A 20,285-nucleotide genomic window follows, 5' to 3' on the forward strand; every position below is an offset into this window, starting at 1 on the left:
CTCAACTCAATGCCCAGAACTAGTCACACAATGAAATCAAGAAGCAAATACAAAACAAACATTTATTATGCATATACTTTGTATAATACATAACACACTCACAAACTTATATTACATGTGGTATATATAAACCACTTATTTGGCTCAAAGCCCAAGCCAACGGGAATTTAAAATACGCTCTATTACAATACCACCTAGATTACTTTATTCTTCCTTGGAGCTCTACTCCTCGTCATCATAACTCGCCTCCGCGTACATCCCTGGGGTCCATCCGGTACAGCGGTTTGTCTTCCGAATACCGTCCGGAATGAAGGTCCTCCCCGTAGGTATGTAGTCTGAACCGGAATGAAGGTCCTCCCCGTAGGTACGAAGTGCCGAGACAGAGATCTATCATGCCAAAGTAACTGGATAAAGACTCATATGTATCCCCAGTGGGATACAGCTCATCTTCTTCTACCATCCATGGAGGATTCCTATTCACTTGACCCCTCATCTTCTTCTTCTTCTTTTTCTTGGTTCCAGAACTCTCACCTACGACGTACTGGGATGTTTTGGGTAATCCCATCTCCAAATCTAAAGAAATGGAGTTGGTGTCTTTCTCTTCCTGCCCAAAGCTTTGGTTAATATTCTGGTTAACCGCGCCTCCTTCATCCTCTGATTCACAAGTGATGGGTTCTCCTTCATCTCCAAATGGTTCCTCGAAACGCCAACCAGTCGAATTCTCGATTGGTGACTCCGAGCAGTTTAGGTTCCTGGAATCATCTTCCCCATATCCAGACTCATATGATGCTGACACATGTGGATAGTGTGGAACAAAGTTGGGTGTGAGTGGATCTTTATGGGACAACTGGTCACTCAAATCTACATAGCTGTCTAGGCTAAAGAAAGGTGTAGTATGTTGTGGTTGTGCCCTCAAATCATGCATCCGAGTTTGGACTTTATCAGGGTCCGTGAACTCAGCTAGCATGTGGTCAATCTCACCTCTCATCTTCATGTGTAAAAGGTACATCGTGGTCAATAAAGACTTACAGCTATCCATGTCTTTGTCTTGCAGCTTCAGGACTTCTGCGTGCTAACACCAAATGATTCAGAGTGGGATCCTCATCTTCCTCGGCATGAGGTATATGAGAAAACTACGAACATAGCGATTCTGCGACTTGAGCTGCCTTATCTCAAGGATTGCCTTGAATAGGCCCATGTGGTAGGCTGTGGTGATAGTTTTGGCTTCTCCGTATGGCATTACACGACTCATCAGCAGTTTTGTCGGTAATTGGACCAATACTCTGCACTTGGCTAGGATTTCCCCATCATAGTAGATATACTTGATAACAGGTATCCGTGGTTCACAATGAAGTTCCTTCAGCATCCCACACAGGAGAGCTGTGATTGGTCCATCATAATCACCGAGCCATCCCTCAACCTTCCTCAGAGTCCTCTTAGGAAAAGTGTTCGCCATTACGGTTGTATACAAAAGCAGAATATTAGTAGTGATAATGCATCATAATAGCTATAATAAAGAATTATCGCACTAAAATATATGGTTTTGTTATTCTCATGTGAATAATCACCATATTTCTAGAGAATCCTTTACTATTTCTACTAGACTCCTACAGGTTTCTTCCCTATACTAGGTTTTTCCAACCTAAGGTTGCAACATTTGCTCTGATACCAGCTGCGGTGACCCAGCATACCACTGCATGTTGTAGTATACAAGTCGTTGATATGATCTTTGTGAAGGGACTTCTTCACAATTTGCCATATCCCTCAGAGTGGTACAACAGAAACATTGCAGGTCATAACACTCCATACTTTATTACAAACATTGTCTTAACAAGTTAGTATTCTCACAGGTCCTATGAGAACACCCTAATATACTACTTAAGTACGATTACAACTCTTAACAAATATAAAGAGAGCTCAACAACTTATTTAGGTAAGTTCTACGTTGCTCGGCTCTATGATGCTAGGGTATGTCACTACTCCTCCACCTCCGTGTCATCTGGTCCGTAGACTATCCCATAGTCTACGCCTTCCACTCCGCCGGTAAGATCAGGTTCTTCGTAGACCAGCTCGCAACTTCCTTCTGGTGCTCCATCGTTGATGGCCTCCACTTCCGGATCACAGTCTAGCAAGGGTGTCGAAAGAAAGTGAGTACATGGGTACTCAGCAAGTTCTAAAAGAGTAAAAAGGTGTTTGATGCACTAGCTACGACCATTGATCAGGAAATCGCAGGTCAATGCATGTTTTGAAATCATTTTTTCAAAAGGTTGCTTTTATTATGAAAACTATGCCCGTCAGTCTTCACAGGTTGATTAGAACTTCGTGGAGTTCCTTTCCTGCCGCGTTCGCAGTTCCCTTCCCGGAACAGGGAGTGACAGCCACAATTTGATACACTCTGCAGAGGTGCGTTACTTTTCCCACAAGAGATCTCACCCTTTTTTCCATCCGCAGGGACTTGCCCCCGTTCACACTTCCTTTGGTGTGAGGCCAGGTATAAAGATCCAAGCCCACACCGCCTTCTCCGCGACTGCAAACCCACCCTTTTGTCCAACCGTACACCCCCAGTAGACTTCTCCCGATAATACGGCTTTACTCACGGTGTACTCCAGACAATCCTTCATAGATCGTAGAGCCATCATCACTAATGGATGGGGATTTAAAAGGCTATCCCAACCTACGGCAGTGCCTCCAACACCCCGCCGGCTCTACCAATCCGTTGGCGTGCAGAAGGGAAAAGATACGGCTGGCTTCCCCAGAGCCATTATAGATCTCATGGTCAACGCGGTTTGTACGGCGCTAGAATCACATGACGGCATTGGTAATTAATCCTAGGGTGATATAACCCATGCAATGGAACCTCCACCATATCAACACATACCATGGTTCCATTGCCAACCACATAGTCATATTCATAGTTGGAAAGTAACATTTCATTTGCGATGCAGGAATGATAAGTATATAGCTTTGCATTAAAGTAGTAGAAAATAATCAAGTTGACATGAGCAAGGGTGAACTTGCCTGTGGACTGCGAGATAGTGCAGTTCAATGCAGTTGATGGAACCTGGACCTCGGGTTCTGTAAGAAGCATCATTGTCCGGTAAGGACAATGTTATAAAATCCAAATAATGCAATCATGGGTGTATTATTTTATGTTGAATCCCTTTATCCCGCTGAGTTATAGCAATTTAGGGTTGCGTTTAAGATTTATGTCTTTGACAGTAACTTGCAATTGATTTAAAAGTATAAACCATTTTAATTCACACAAAGTACAACAATTCAAAGTAAAACTATTTTACTTGATGATTCCCTTAATCATTCCAAAAATAATTTGAAATCATAGAGTTACCTCTATAGTTTTTGGAATTAAAAAGGAATATAGTATTTTTCTTGGAAAAATACCCTTTTCCAATAGAAATGACTTGGAATAGTAGAATTTCATTTTGAAATGTTTGAAAATAAGTATTCGAACTTATTTGAGATTTTTCCTTGAATTTTAAATACAAGGAAATAATAGTTTAAAATTCCAAGTTATTATTTAAATTCTTAAAATTCATAATTTTGAATTTGTTTCATAAGTTCCATTTCATATTTTATTCTTGTTAATATTTATTTTTCATTCATTAATCCAATTTTTAATGGATTTTTAGAGTTGTATTTTATTTATAAAAAATTGGTAAAGTTCTGGCCTTTTATTAATTGTTAAAAGACCAAAATACCCCCCTGGCCCCTATTGGGCCAGCCCATTTACCTAAAGCCCAGGGACAGCCCATTAAGGCTTGTCCCTTATGGGTCGGTGGCGCCGAATGTCCCACCTCTCTCACTCACTCGGCCCTCTCTCTCTCATTCACCTCTAACCCTAATCTCCTGCGACGCCCGTGGCGATGGCGTCGCCGCCATGGCCGCCGCCTCGCTCCGGCCAGCTCCGAGCTCCCCCGCCGTAGCCACCTACCAAATCAGAACCGCCGCGTGCAGATCTATCGATCTGTCCGCGTGGTTTTCCCCTTCTCTTCCTCTCCTGGCGAATCGCCTCCGTTCTGGATCTCGTGGAGAATCGCCTCGACGAACTCCTGCGAGCGCTCGTCCTCGCCGACGATGGGTGCGCCCCTGAGGTTGACCTGGCGTAAGTGCTGCTCGCAGTACTCGTGCCGTCGGCTCAGGTGCATCTGCTACGGTGGTGTTTGGGTTCGCCGGCGTAACGTCGGTGCCTACCCTGGATTTGCAGCTGTTAGGGCCGCGCGAGCACTGCCTCGCCATGCCCTAGCTTTTGCTTCCAGGCGCAAGTAAGTACTTCACCTTCTCCTTCTCTTCTGTGCGCCTCCCTTGCTTCTGTTCTTCTTCCTCCTCATGCTCTGTTGCTCTCTGGTGATCCTGTGATCACACAGAGCTATGCCATAGCTGCTAAATCTTCCAATGCTGCTATCTACTGCAAGCTCATGGCCAAATTACCAGTTACTAGTACTGGCCAGTGTTGCTTTGCTTGCGATTCATGCTTTACTTGCTTCTCTGCTCCTCCTAGCATGCTCTGTACTTGCCATGCTCTGCTGTGCTTGCTTATGAGCTTGCTATGCCATGCTATACTTGATTATGGCTTGCTTGTGCTTACTGGCATATCATGCTTGCTTGTCTAGGTGTACTTGTGATGCATCAGTGACACTTGTGTGTGCCAGTGGTGCTTGTGATATGCTTCTGTGCTTCCTATGCAAGCTAGTGGTCCATTGGATCACCCTTTGCTTGTTGGCTAGCTTCCCTGTGTAGCTTGACTTGATTCAATTGATCCATTTGATCAATTAATTGTCAGTGATGGCTTACTGATTAATTCTGTGGCTAAGTGATTCACTTTCCTTGCTGATGTGGATGTTCAAGCATTACTACGCTGTGGCTTACTTTTGCTGTTGCTCATTCAAGCTATCTGGACTTGCTCCAGTGGCTATGATGCAGTGATTAAACTGTGTTGCTTAATAGTATGCTACTGTCAGTACTAAGCATGGATCTGTGATAAATTCATGCTTGTATTAATTAAGTTATGATGAACTGCTTATGCAGTAATGATTTAAATGACTTGCTTGCAAATGATTTGACTATTCATGATTGTCTAGCAAGCAATTGAATCTGAATCCATTCCTGGATAATGATGTGCTATATTTGGCTTTCTTTTAATTGGTGCTAAGTGTGATGTGACCTCAGTGGCCTTGCTACTGATTGGTTGCTCACCTATTTAATTGGATCTTGTGGCTACTCAACCTTTGCTTGCATATTTGGGAATCATACTTGATATGAATGCCAATATGCTTGCCTGATGAAAATCTAGGGTTTACTGATGGTTCATAGCTTAGGATTTACTGTGTAGTCTTTATTAGCTGCTAATCCTTGCAATTCATCTACTGGTGCTATCTGTGCATGTGATCTGGCTATGGTGTGCATCTGTGCATGTTTGCTAGCTTCTGTGTACAAGATCTGTATCTAGATGCTTTTCATTTTTTAGTGGCTTTTAGACTGGCAGTAATCCTTGGTGAAAACCAAGTGATGATCTACCCTATTGAGCATCTGCTCACTCCCATGATTATCTCATGCATATATGATGGATCAGATCCATTGGATCTGTCCAGGAACTTGGTATACCTTGTTCCAGCTCCTAGTGTGAAATATTTGGTTGATGCAGACTTGGGGTTTTTGTGCACAGCCCTTCACCTCCAGTTTCTGGTTGAGCTTCTCAGGTCACCATGATTCCTGGAGCTAAGTGGATGTGTTGGTTTCTGTTTTTGAGTATGAACTGGATGAACTGGTGCTGGTTCTTGCTTCACCCTTACCTGGTGATTTGCATATGTGGTCGACTGTCATGGTTCTAGGGTTTGTGTGCTATTTATATGGTCTCTACTTCTTCCCTGGCCATGACACACAAGCCTGGTTACTTTATGACTCACCCCTTGCATTGCCTTGCTGTTGCTTGGCTAGCAACAGCCGTCATATGGTGAAACTTGAGCCCCTGTGGCTTGCTCAGTGTTGGTCTGCCTATGCCTATCTTGTGCTGTCCAGAAATTTGGACAAGCACAAGTGTGCTGTGACAGCAGTGCACCTTGTCCAAATCAATCTCTGTGTTATTTGGCTATCTGTCCAAACTGAATTTTCCTGTAATCTTTGCTAACACTTACATTCTGGCTAGTTCTTTGCTATTTGTTTTGCAGGTTTGAATTATGGCCAGAAGATCATCCTCAAGCCACTTAGTTTAGGTTTAGTTTAGAATAAACTTGTAATTTTCCTTTTCTTTTGTTTTCTGATCATTATGTCTCAATTCTTGTATCAAGAATATTGTAAAGACCTTGTAATTTGTGTTGTATATCAATAAAGCTCAACTTTTGGTTTATGAGCTTTTGTATTATGTAATGTTTATAATCTTGATTAAATATTGTATTTAACATTCACTTTGAAATTCAAAGTGATTTAAATTTATATCTTGTGTTTGAATTTTAAATTCATTGTTTAAATTGTGTGATGTTTATATTTAAATGTTTAACACTTATCAAATGCAATCATTCCCCAAAGTAACAAGATACAAAAGAGATCATGTCGAAATTTCCCTAACTCACATTGCCTAATCCTAAGTGCAAAATGAGAGAGAACCTCGATCCCTCTTAGGTTTAGTTGCAATAAGGCGCGAAAATTTCCCCCGTTTTGCGATAAAATGCACATCCCATTTCTAAATCTACCCTTCGTTGTTCCTATGTTCTGGGTTATTACATTACTTCGATGAAACCCCAAATATGGGAGATATTTGAATAAGTCTAATTTTGATAGTGGTGCTACTCTTTTGGTAAAAGACTACGTGAGAAGAAAATGTTGAATCATCCCCCACGAGTATGTATCAAAAATAAGTGACGTAATTTTTCTTGATAGAGATGTATCTACACGCCAAAAACGCTTCTAGGAACAATTATACCTAGATAATGTGAAGTCACTTATTTTTGGACGGAAGGAGCATTCCCCTGTCTATAAATAGACATGTGAGATTTGTTAAAATTTAGATGTATCTAGATGGTATTTATTATCTACATACATTCATATTCAGATAAAATTCGGATGTCTATTTATAAACGGAGGGATTATTTTTTTGAAATCCTGTGAAATTCTTTGAAAATCATTCGATAGAAATCTCAACGGCACTCTTCCAACGAGTAAAATTTGATTTAGTTTCGGTGTCTCACGCATAGTCGCATGGTGTGCAGTGACATACTTCCATTAGACCAACTACAATAAGTTCTAGTCAACTGGTTATAAGGATTAAATAATATATTTATGCAAGAGCTAGCTCTACCACGTGCTACTAAGAAAGTTGTGTGAATGAAAGGTGGATCATCCATTGAGAAATAGTACAATCTTATAGCCAACTACTCCCTCCGACCCAAAACTTTGGGCGTATAATTTTTGGCACAAGGATTAAGGGGGGGTTTCGGGGCTAAAATCTTCCAAGTATGCCCCTAATTAATGTCTCACAACACAACACTCCGGAAATTCCTCTCCACCGCACGAGATGCATAACCAAAGAACCAACACCACCACGACCCTTAGGAAATTCCTCTCCCACAACACGCCCTAACACCACCGAGAACACCACACTCCAGAAATTCATCTCGCACCGGCAGATTGGGGCGGCGGCGGACAAGGGCGTGACTACCTCCGTCGCCATGAGTCCGATCTTGAGCGGCAAGTGCTCCCCTCCCCCTTTATCCCGAGACGACCAACAATCCCCTGCTGCTCTATCTCCAACTCCGGTCGATGAGCGACGCGTCCTCGACCCCAACCACCACGGGAGGGAGGCCGAAGCTCGCCGGGCGATAGGCCGAAGGAGGGAGGTTGAAACTCGCCGGGCAACGGCCATTGCAGGACGGAGGCTGGAGCTTCCACGGCGGTGCAGGAGCGCAACTATGGGAGGGCTAGCGGCGGTGGCCGACACCCATCTAGTCGGAGCGCCCGCGCCTTTCTTCGATGGGAGTTAGTAGAGGATGAGGCCCAGCGGCCGCTGCTCGTTGTGAGACTGTCGCAAGTGAGAGGAGGAAAGAACGAGGGGAAAGAGGGACAATTTCGGTAGATTAGCGTCAAAACGCATCCCGCGCCTTAACCCTTGGGATAAATCGGATTTTTTTTGTGCAGCTCTGGATCAGAGGGAATATTATATTTGTTGGCTACATATTGCTATAGATGACATAACATTTTGCTTATAGACAACACCGGCTATATTGAAATTGCTCTTGCACGACCAAGTCGCACCGATACTCTCTTTTGAGGTACTAGGAGCCCCTCGGGTCGTTTCCTCTAAGCGACTCAGGGCCGAAAACCCTAACCCCTGCCGCCGCCTCACCCAACCCTCTCCCCTCTCCTCGCCGTCCCCCGAGGCTGCCGCCAGCGAAGCCTGGCACAATCGGTGATGGGGGCGGCGGAGATCTGCTCGTGGGTCCCCTGGTACGGCGGAATGGAGGCAGGCCTCCGCGCTGGGGGATGGCCACGGCATCTGGCGGCGCGGCCCTCCTCTCCCTCCCTCGCCTCGGCCTCACCGATGCTTGGCTGGCTGCAGGATGCTGCTCCTCGTCTAGGTCTGGGACCACGGTAGCAAGGGCGGCGGCCCTCCCTCGCCTCGGCCTCACCGATGCTTGGGTGGCTGCAGGATGCTGCTCCTCGTCTAGGTCTGGGACCACAGTAGCAAGGGCGGCGGCCCTGGATGGTGGTGACGACGTCGACCTAGCGGGTTTCCAGTGCTGCTCACCGTGGCACGACAGTGGTGGTCTTCTCTTTCGCTGGAGGAGATCGACTAGTTGTGTGGCTAGCTTTGGCGGATCTCGCGATCCGTCGTCTAGCTCCTGATGGCGAGGCGTAGCTGCCGGTGAAAGCCGGCCCTGACTTCGGTCATGGTGGATGATGGCGGCGCATATTCGTCGTTACCTTGTTGAAGGCATTGTCTCTGCAGTCTGCGTTCTTCGCCTGGGCTGCTCCAGGGGAAACCCTAGACCCGGGTCTCCCGGATCGGATGATGGAGGCGCGCAACGCTGTTCTACCTGTTGGGGCGTCGTTTTGGAGCAGACAACGGATGGTGGTGGTGCTGAGGTGGAGCGGTGTGTTTTTGCTGTGTCTGCGTCGGCGAGTCTCCGCGGAATGGTGCAGTGGTGTCTCGGAGACGGATGTTGTGTGATGGACGTGCGCAGGATGGTGGTGTCGTCTGGCGCCGTGGCGGCATGGATGGCAGGCCTGGCATGGTCAATGAGATGATCTCTCTTGAAGATAGAGTCGAGGAAGACGGCGGTAGCAACTTCTATGGCGTGTGCGTTGGTGTGCGCTGAGAGTCTGCTGGACGGTCTAGGAAGGCATTTATTTTTTTGGATGATGTGAGTTGGTAAATTATCACCCCTTCATCCCTTTGTAGATTTAACGAGGTGGCTTCGAGTTTGATCTTTTATACTACTCTTGTAAGGTATTGTAGGTATTGTGAATAATTTAATAAAAACCTCTTGTATGCAGAAGCTGGGTGATATTTCTCTTGTTTCGGAAAATATAAACGGCCGAGTCGGCGAGTCGCACCGGCTTCTGCGCCGAAGCCTCAAATCGAGGTACGCCTTTAGCTCCGTTGAGCTTGGAGTGAAATGAATGGCCACTTCCACCTCATCCTCCCCTCCTCCTCTCCCCCTCGCACCCCCACCCCCACCCCCGCCCCGCTCGCGCCTCTCCTTCCCTCTCCCTCCGCCGCCTGCCACCACCACCGCCACCGCCGCCCATGGCACCCTGCCCCGCCTACGCCTCCCACCCCGCGGGGCCGACCCGCGCGCCGCGCACGCCGTCGCGGCCAAGTCCGGCGCCGCAGCCCTGTCGGACGCGCGCCTCGCCAACGCCGTCATGTGCGGGTACCTCCGCGCGGGCCGCCTCGCCGACGCGCATGATATGTTCGACTGGATGCCCACCCGCGACGCTGCCTCCTACAGCGCGCTCATCTCGGGCCACGCGCGGCTGGGGTCCCCCGTCTCCGCGGCCGAGTCCCTCTTCCGCCGCATGCGCCTCGCGGAGCTCGCCCCCACGGAGTACACCTTCGTCGGCCTCCTCACCGCCTGCATCCGCAGGGCCAACCCGCGGTTCGGGACCCAGGTCCACGCGCTCGCCGCCAAGCACCAATACCTCGTCGCCAACGCGCTCCTCGTCGCCAACGCGCTCCTCGCCATGTACGTCAAGTGCGGACGCTTAGAGGACGCCCTGAAGCTGTTCGACGGCATGCACCACCGCGACGCGTCCTCCTGGAACACGGTGCTCTCCGGCCTGGTCGAGCTGGGAAGGCACCAGGAGGCGTTCGAGCTGTTCGCCGACATGCGGAGGGGCGGCGTTGCGGCCGACCGGTTCACTCTCTCCGCGCTCCTGACAGCGGCCGCTGAGGACCGCAGCCTGCCCCAAGGCGCATCAGTGCACGCCCTGTCTCTCAAGTCCGGGCTGGAGCTTGACCTGAGTGTCGGCAACGCGCTCATTGGGTTCTACGCCGAGCACGGTGATTCCGTAGAGGATGTGGTTGGCGTGTTCCAGAGGATGCCGGAGAAGGACGTAATCTCGTGGACTGGGCTGCTCAACGGATACATGGAGTTCGGTTTGGTCGACAAGGCTCTGGGCGTGTTCGATCGGATGCCCGAGAAGAATTTTGTTACTTACAATGCGGTTCTGACCGGTTTTTGCCGGAACAAGGAAGGCGTCCGTGTCACGTTTGCTAAGAAGGCGGGGCTGCGTGGACTGGGATTGTTTAGGCGAATGCTGGAGAGTGGGTTGGAGATGTCGGATGTTACGGTGACCGGTGTCCTGAATGCTTGTGCTATTTCTGCCGATAGGAAGATGAGCGAGCAGGTTCACACGTTTGTGATCAAGTGTGGCTGTGGTTCAAGTCCTTGGATTGATGCCGCGTTGATAGACATGTGCATCAAGTGTGGCAGGTCTGGAGATGCACGTCTGTTGTTTGAGAACTGGCGCCACCGGGAGAGCTTCCACATTGCTTGGAACTCTTTGCTGCTTGCTAGCTTTAGAGACGGGGAGTATGAAAAGGCATTTTCTATCTTCCTTCAGATGTTCAGAAGCAGTGATATTCAGTTCATTGACGAGTTCATGTTGACTACTGTTCTTGGAGTTTGTGGTGCTTTAGGTTTTGCTGAACTTGGAAGGCAGATACATTCGTTTGCTGCAAAATCTGGCCTGTTGTGTGCTTGTGGAGTTGGTAATTCAATCATCACTATGTATGGCAAGTGCGGACAATTGGAAAATGCAGCCAATTTCTTCGAGCAAATGCCTCAACGAGACCTTGTGTCTTGGAATGCGCTGATCACTGCTCATCTTCTCCATCGCGAGGGAGATGAGGTATTGAACATATGGTCTCAAATGCAGAGATTAGGCATCAAACCAGATTCCATTACCTTTCTTCTCATCATATCAGCTTGCAGTTACACCAGCTCAGATTCTGCAGATACATGTATGGAACTGTTTCGTTCTATATCAAGCATGTACAACATTGAACCTGCCATGGAGCACTTTGCAGCATCTGTGTATGTCCTTGGCTGTTGTGGTCGTTTTGATGAGGCTGAACAGTTTATAGGCAGTATGCCATTCAAGCCTGGTGCATTAGTTTGGCGATCTTTGCTGGAAAGCTGTAGCAAGCGGTCCAACATGACACTGCGGAGGCGAGCAATGAATCATCTACTTGCACTGGAACCACACGACCCATCCACATATGTTCTAGCATCTAATTTGTACTCTGAATCAGCAAAGTGGCATTGTTCAGAGAACACAAGGCTGGAGCTGCGTGAAAAGGGTATCCATAAGATTCCAGCAAGGAGCTGGACCTTTCATGACAACACTGTTCACTCATTTTTCGCTCGAGATAGATCACATCCTCAGTCCAAGGACATCTATGCTGGTCTGGATGTGCTAACCATTGAGTGCATGAAGGCTGGGTATGAACCAGACACCACCTTTGTTCTACATGATGTTGAGGAATACCAAAAGAGGCATTTCCTAATGTACCACAGTGCAAAGCTGGCTGCTACTTATGGCCTTCTAATGGCAGGCTCTAGGCAAGTCATCCGTGTTGTGAAGAACATCCGCATGTGTGGTGACTGCCACTCGTTTCTGGAGCATGCCTCTGCTGCTACTGGGAAGGAGATTTCAGTCAGAGACTCGAGTGGGTTTCATATTTTCAGGGGAGGGATTTGTTCTTGTAGAGAATAGACTGGTATCGGATTCACCGGACCAATTTTGACTTCTTTGAACTGTCTTTTGTAGCTCTGTAGAAACTATAGAAGATATTCTTGTATTGAGGTCCTGTACATCGCTCGCTATGAGTTTCTTCAGAAATCAGTCACGCAGAACAACCTGAACTTTTGACATCATACATGACAAGTAGGAGTATTTTATTTTGCTTCAAACTCTACAGTAGCATGCTTTATGGATGTTTTTGGCCTGTTTCCAGTTACTTGCAAGTTGCAATCGTCTCCTATATAGAAGTGTTTCTGGAGCATGCCTCTGCTGCTACTGGGAAGGAGATTTCAGTCAGAGACTCGAGCGCGTTTCATATTTTCATGGGAGGGATTTGTTCTTGTAGAGAACATAGACTGGTACCGGAGGCACCGGACCAGTTTTGACTTTCTTTGAACTGTCTTTTTAGCACTGTAGAAACTATAGAAGACATCCTTGTATTGAGGTCATGTACATCGCTATGAGTTTCTTCAGAAAGTAGTCACGCAGAACAACCTGAACTTTTGACATCATACATGACAAGTAGGAGTATTTTCTTTTGCTCCAAACTCTAGGGTAGCATGATTTTCAGAATCTCTAGTGTTTTTGGCCTGTTTGCAGTTACTTGCAAGTTGCAGTTGTCTCCTATATGAACATGATCAGTAGGCACCTTCTAATTACCCTGACACAACTGTGTACTTACCATTATCACTAAGCTTCCAGTAACTCTTATCGGGCTCCCTGGTCAATATCACACCCACAGGTAGCTTGCAGTAAGCTTGTACAGTCGTATTGTTCCAGTAATATCTCAGTTAGATTTCTTACTATGGACTAATGAGAATATACCAACTTGAGCAGTAGACACACGTTTTTTTGAGGGAATGTACACGGAATCATCATGTTCGTGACTGACTAAATTAGTATATGCCTGGCATTTTGTGTTATCCTTTTCAAAGACTAACTACATAGGTGGTGCAGAAAATTACACAGTCCAAGGTTAATAAGGTAACGAGAAAAGTTGATCCGAAAATACCTGGAAAGTTACATTACAGTATTGATAGATTAGCAATATTTACTATGGAATAGCATCTAATTTGAACAAATTTCAGTACTTCCTCCGATCCAAATTAATTGATTTCACTTTCTAGGTACATCTGCATCTAGATAAAATGGAGTCAAATAATTTGGATCGGAGAAGTATTTCATACTCCCCTGAGATCCGCTTTGCTTGAATCTGCTACCTTACCTGAGATTTACATACTGAGACTGATCTGGCATCTAAAGGTATGAACGGTGCACCCTCATGGAGCCTTCCCAGGCCATCCACGATAGGCCACCAGGCACGCAAGGGCTGGGCGTTGGCCTCATTTTTCGTCCAGCTGTTGGGCCACGTGGCGCCACGTGATTGGCTCAGCTGAGAGAGAGGAAAGAAATATCAGAGCAGGGGGGAAAAGTAGCGCTGACCAACCAAACCCTAGCATCCCAGCCTTCTCCTCCCGTTCCCTCGCGTCCCCATCCCCGCCGCCGGCGACCTCACGCCTCCAGCCGCGCCCTCCCCAATCTCTCTCCCTCACGTGCGTGTCAGCCGACGACGCTCCATCTCCTTCCCCACTCTTCCTTGCCAGTAGCAGGAAGATGACGCGGGCGCAGTACCCTGCGTCTCTCTCCTCCAGTTCTCTTCCTCCCCTGCCTCCATCGAGCCGCCGCCGCTTGGTCTTCTCGTGGAGATCGCCGAGGTCATGGCCAACCGCCGCCTCGCCACTCGACAAGCAGCACACCATGGTATGGAACGACAGAGGAGCAGGTGTGTGCGCCGCCGGGCTGGAAGGAGACGCCGCCGCGCCGTCATCGTCCCCCGGCGACCGGGGCGTAAATCGGCACGCAGAGGCACAAGGACAGAGGAGGAGGCACACGTCCTCGTCCCCGGGTGACCGGCCCGCTGGGATCCGTTCGTGACGTCGCTGTCGTCCTCAACCTTGGCGTGCTGAGCCCCAATGTCTCCATCCATAGCTCCTCTCCATCAAGCACGCGCAGGAAGACCTCGTGACACCATCCTAGGGCCCCTCTCTGAAGGAATTCGTGCCCCAGGCCCATGTGCATCTGTAGGTAAAGAGCCATCTCACACTGCCCAATTGAGAATTTTTTCCTCTGCTTTAGTCGATGCAGGTCACTTCACCTGCCCTCTATTTCTTGCAGGGAAGAATGGAGATTAAGGACACTAGCACATACTAGGAACGTGCCCTCAAAGGCATGCTTTGTTTCTTGCTTAGTTCCAGATTGCTCCACCATTCTCTATCTCTACTTCATATTTGTCTTAGAAGTTTGTTAACATTAAGTTCATTGTTAATTAAATAACATCCTTCAATTAATACATATGATTTACCCCAAATATTTTAGTTGTATTTTATTTAATTGTTCAGCTATATTGCGCTTGATTGATACATATCGTTGCTTATTGCTCTTCTAGATCCATTTATGTGATATAGGATTGGGCATCTTGGAGGACAATTATAAGCGTCGACGAGGCAGCATGGTCAAGTGAGAGGTGAGGGTTGCACTGATCAGGATCACTTTCTTCCAATTTCTATTTTGGCTTTGTGATTATATTTGTCGTGGTTCCAGATGATCGGCTGCTGGTCTAAGACTCTTATTTTATTTTCTTTTGTTTCACCGTGGGACTGCGGGCACCAGCATGATGATATAGCGGAATGCATGGATGGATAAAGGAGGCTGGCAGAGATGTGAAACTCATGCTTCTTGAGTGTTTTGCTTAAATCAATTGGATCTACCGTGCAGAAACTTATGTCTGCAGCTGATTAAATGTGAGGCTCTATTTTATATATGAATGTTTTCTCCACATGCAGAGAATGTTACTTTCTAATTTGAAAATGTAGAATCGCCTATTAGAATTGCAAAAGAGACATGACAAATGTTCTCCAGTTTGTTGCTATTGCTTTATGAAAAATATTTTCTTGCCAACCTATGTCTGACTACTCACTATGATTTATTTTCATTACAATCAGGATAGGAAGCAGGCCAGAGCACTACCGGACGGCAGGGGGGTTGAAGTGTGGACGACGGTGGAGCACTTGCGGGTCAGCTGTGGCTGGTAGGGGCAAGGAACTGCAGTTCACGCAAACTGCTGGCTAGATCATGGTTGAAGTGAAGGTAATCAATTCAATTTTCTGGACTGCTCAAATTTGCACCAGTAGTGTGTGCTGCTCCTTTCCCACTCTATGTTGTCCTGGTGCTCTGTTTATATTGCCTCAAAAGCAACTTAGAGTTTCTAAGAAATGCACATTTTGCATCTAACTTAATTTAATGTAAAGATGCAAATGCAGGTTTATGGAAGCATCTGATAGTTTTGCTCGCAGCTCTAAAAATATACCTCATTTAGTCATTTCTCTCATTTGTAAGGTAACGATTTAAAGTTCAGATGTCTCATGCTTGGTATTTTATGTGCATAATAAAAGTTTGAGATCTGAAGGGCATTGAAAGTGTAGGTTTGCGCAAATCGTTGGCAAGGTCATGGTCGAAGCGAAGGTAATCAATTTAATATTACTCGCCGCTCAACTTTACACCAGTCTTGTGTGCTGCTCCTTTCCCCATCTCTATTGTCCTTCTGCTCTATTTGTATTGCCTCAAAAGAAACTCTGAGTTTATAAGAAATTCTCATTTTGCACCTGACTTAATTTAGTGTAAAGATGGCAATGCAGATTTATGGAAGCATTTGATGGTTTTGCTCGCAGCTCTGTAAATATACCTCATTTAGTCATTTATCTCATTTATAAAGTAATGATTTAAAGTTCAGATGTCTCATGCTTGGGATTTTCTATGTATATTGTAAGTTTGAGATCAAAAGGGCATTGAAAGTGTATGCTTTTGTATTTGGGTTCAGTTGAGATATTTAAACAATGATGTTACTTTTATATAAATTTGATGCTTACTGTATATTTGAGAGAATGCTCTGCTGGGATCAGTAGCAGGAAGAAGCAATCCTCAGATCCCCATAAAATGATAATGGCAAGAAATTTTTCGTTCACTACGATATTCATGAGATACTATTACAAGATAAAGCTGAATGTGAAAATCGTTTAAATAGGTAGTTTCCAAGATCAAAACCAACAAGGAAAGTCACTTCTTCAACCTTACAATCTTGAGCTCAGATATTCTGCCTATTGACTCAGTTATCTATGTGCTTTTTTGTAGCTTTGAAATTTTATTTATAGCCTGAAGGTGTTACTGCAAAAGTGTGGCTTGAGTACCAAAGTGCATTCTTCGGAGAGAAGTTGCAGAAGCATATCTACTGGTTAGTTTATATCAAACCCCATGGAAACCATGTTTAGGCCCATGTTTAGCTTTTTGCATATCATATTTGAAGAAGCGGGTCGTGGTTAAAAGCTATCTGCAGAAAATAGTGGCTTAAACTTCATTTTGTATGTGGGAAGTATTATTTTTCTTATATGGATATCTTCCCTCAGTTATGCAGCTTACTTATTACTATTTTTTGTTTCTGGTCATATTGATCGAGTCAAATCGCACAAGTATTTGAGGTTATTGACTCTGAAGGAGATGGCACTAGGTGTTGTGGAATTGGGTTTTTTTTGTTTAGCATTGGATATTTCTTTAGCGCTGGGCTAGAGAACTCATTATTCAGATTATGTGCATCACTCTCACTGATGTACTTGATTAATGTAGTGATGGATTTGCCTTTTGTATCTTCTCAGCAGGGTTTTTCTTGAAGATGCCATGATTCTTCAATGTGGGCACTCATTGGGTGATCTCGTGCTGAACAAAGTCACTGAAATGGTATTCTTTCAAATTTGTATTCAGCCTTTATGGTATTTATCCATGTTCTGGTTTTTAGTATGAGAAGAAAGGTCACTGTTTACATGAAAATTGCAGTTATTTCCTTGATGTTCTGCTCGCTACAACTGAATTTGATAGTTGTTCTTAATACTTATTCTTGTTTTCAGATTATGTTATATAATAGGCTATATTATCAGATAATCCAACCAAAACTTACTGAGAAAAATAGTGCCATTTTCAGCAACCTTCTTGCAGCAAAGCCATGTTGTTGTGTAGAAGCCTGAAGTAGTACATAGTTTGTTTTTCTATCTGCTACAACTCCAGTTTACGTGGAATTTGGAATTCATCAGCCAACAAATTTTTGCACCAGAAGAATTATGCATCTATTCAACATGCCCTTGAAGTTTATGAATTCCTTTCCTTGATTTGCACAAATGGATAATTTTCTCTTCTGAAATTTTCAATTTTTGTTGTAATTCAAACAGAAAGATAATGTTCCTCATTCATGGTATGTTCATGTGCATAATTACTTACGAGATTGGCGCGGGAGATGACAGATTTCTTCATGAGTTATAGAGTTGTTCCCGGCTGACATAAATAGGTGAGTTGCGCTTCCTATGCAGGATCTAACTTGGTGTTGATGCTTTCCTCTGTTATACACATACAGACGATTGAATAGATAGATAGTTTAGCACAGTGAAGTGGTTAACAAGCAAGTCACATAGCCTGTCATAGGAGCTTCAGGAGCTTCTGTTATTAATTCTTGGTTTAAAATTCCAATCAGATATATCAAACTTGAACCTACACAGGGTAGTCCTAAGGTAACCTTCTGCTTATATTTGACTCAAAATATATAAAAAGTGTGAAATCTGAGATGTGCGCAGGTTAGTGAAAATTTGGGAAGTCAAAAACTGCTATGTCTTGGGTTACTGTCATTAAATGTTTTCCCATGTGAAATAGAGGCCTTTGACAGACTGTTGGCAAGTAAGATAAACATCACTTCATTTTATTCAATAGATAGTTTAGCACAGTGCTAGCATGTGTGAAGTGGTTAATGAGGAAGTCACATAGCCTGTCACAGGAGCTATAGGAGGTGATGTTATTAATCCTTTGGTTTAAAATTCCAATCAGATATATCGAACTTGAACCTACGCAGGGTAGTCCTATGGTAATCTTGTGCTTATATTTGACCCTGAACATATAAAAAGTGTGAAATCTCAGATGTTCGTAGGTTAGTGAAAATTTGGAAAGTCAACAACTGCCATGTCTTAGATTATTGTCCTTAAATGTTTTCCCATATGAAGACACCGACCTAAGTGAACATGGTTCGATAAGTGAGATGCCTCGTGTTTGGTCATCAAATTTTCTTAGTAAGCTTGTGTAGTAACTGACTTACTATGGTTGTTCACTGTTATATTTAGAGCTTAGAGGATCACAGTAAATTTGTATCCTACCTTCTGAGTGGGGTCATGTGTGGTGACGCACATTAGTTCACGACTAAACTATAAGGATCTTCTATTTTTCCCTGTGTCAAGTAAAGACAGTCACTCTACGATGTATGAACACAACATTTATTATAGACTAGACTTCTATGTACAAGAATAGAGAAACAATATAGACTATACTTCTATGTACAATAATAGAGAAAAAATATTGTCAACGGTTAATTTCCAAATTTGATTTATTATTCTTTCATCTGCTTAGATACAGTAGAATAATATGATGGATGTTATGCTAAAAATGTGCATTTTCTGCCCTGAATATGAAAGGCGTGCACTCGGAGGATATCTTTTTACCAAACTGATGTTTTAACCTTCTGTAGTTCCTGTAGTGTTTACTGTTGGAGCAGTTCCATGTGTACTATGATTCAGATCAAGATGACTCAGTCAATTGGAACTGTGAGGTTGTTGACTATAACTCTGATGGACATCCTATAGATTACTAATTGTTCTTACCCACATTGGTACCGTTACCTCTGCTGCTCCATTCAGGGTAGTGATATCGGCAAACATCGTGATGTTTTTGTCAGGTACTTCATTTTAGACTATATATGTGATGAATAAAGAACAACTCTGTTGTGAAAATGAATGGTACCCCTCTATGCTTTTAGCTACTGTTATCTCCGAACTATCCATTTGTGCCTGTTGTAATGTATTTTCATATTTTTGCTGCTTGCATTTATCACATTTTGTCACTTTCGACACATCATGTACCAATCCTACTATCTGATAGGTTAGACTGATATGTGTGTAATTTCGTGTTTGCTCTTTGTTCTCTCAGCTTACTACATAGTGTTTTACAAAACGTTCTACCAGTGCAAAAGACGGGGGCCATGCTCCAAGATGTGCTCCTATATCAAACAAATTAAAAAGATGAAGGCTGGTGTCATACTTGGACCATCTCGTGGTGGTTTCTTCTCAAAGGAGGTACGGTATCTTACAGTAATTGCATGGTAGTTTCTGTTCGGCATGTGACCGTTTTCTGTGAACCATTGCTTACCATGCTCTTTACTTTTAGCATTTAATTTTGCTGATCTATGTTATTCCATCATATGATTTACCTAGATGTCATTTCTGCCACTATTGGTGTCTCCAAGCTTTCCTTGGTTCAGCTATCAACACAATGAGATCCCTCTTTGATGTGGACCCTCATAATGAAAGACATGAATTAAGTACCCTAATAGAGAGCTTTGGAGCATTTCATATTGAGTGTTTACAATTTTCATCACTTCTATTGATTCTCCATTCACATTCCAGGGACAGAAAAATTCTGACAGTTCAAGATGTGTTGAAAATATTTGATAACGAATTAGCTAATAATGTTTTTTATGCATCCTTCCAGACTGGAAGAGGTTTGTAAGGTGAATCAAGCAGTATATTTGAATGATCTAAGGCCCCTAGCTGCATGTTCAAATGTTGGTGCCATAAGTTTTGAAGATTTTATGTAGTTGGACAAACATTAGTTAGTGATATAGAGCAATAAAATGTAATGTCATAGATATTTCTTCTAGCCCTTGTTCCTATTTTTCTTCATTATATATTTGCGCACCTTAGAGCTATGGACTATGGTATCGGGAAGAGGGGCAGCATTGTTACCCAAGGTCCGAGGTTGTATCCAGAGGACAAGTAGCCTGTGTTGTGTTTTCTATTGTATTTTCTTGAAAATTTTAGGTTTTATCTCTTGGTCGTATATCTTTCTTTCTATTACAGGTTATCTTGCTTGGGCTTAGGGCTTGTGCA

At 44.5% G+C, this 20,285-nt stretch overlaps 1 protein-coding gene and 1 long non-coding RNA gene across 13 annotated transcripts; both read left to right on the plus strand.

Moving 5' to 3' along the window:
* Positions 1–9,591: 9,591 nt before the first annotated feature.
* LOC127323461 (pentatricopeptide repeat-containing protein At5g03800) lies at positions 9,592–12,452 on the plus strand. Its single transcript, XM_051351600.2, has one exon. The coding sequence runs from the start codon at positions 9,631–9,633 to the stop codon at positions 12,229–12,231; it is 2,601 nt and encodes an 866-aa protein (XP_051207560.1). The 5' UTR covers positions 9,592–9,630; the 3' UTR covers positions 12,232–12,452.
* A 1,259-nt stretch (positions 12,453–13,711) lies between these two features.
* On the plus strand, positions 13,712–20,222 carry LOC127323450 (uncharacterized). Of its 12 annotated transcripts, none has more exons than XR_011752044.1 (8): positions 13,712–14,343; positions 14,434–14,782; positions 14,929–15,059; positions 15,261–15,405; positions 15,567–15,654; positions 15,741–15,780; positions 16,447–16,546; positions 16,965–20,222. It is a non-coding gene; the product is annotated as an uncharacterized lncRNA (long non-coding RNA). The 12 variants fall into 12 exon arrangements; XR_011752043.1 differs by having other exon boundaries at positions 15,579–15,654; XR_011752041.1 differs by having other exon boundaries at positions 15,261–15,654.
* The last annotated feature ends 63 nt before the right edge of the window (positions 20,223–20,285 follow it).

Source organism: Lolium perenne, chromosome 2, assembly GCF_019359855.2.
Source record: "Lolium perenne isolate Kyuss_39 chromosome 2, Kyuss_2.0, whole genome shotgun sequence".
NCBI lineage: Eukaryota > Viridiplantae > Streptophyta > Magnoliopsida > Poales > Poaceae > Lolium > Lolium perenne.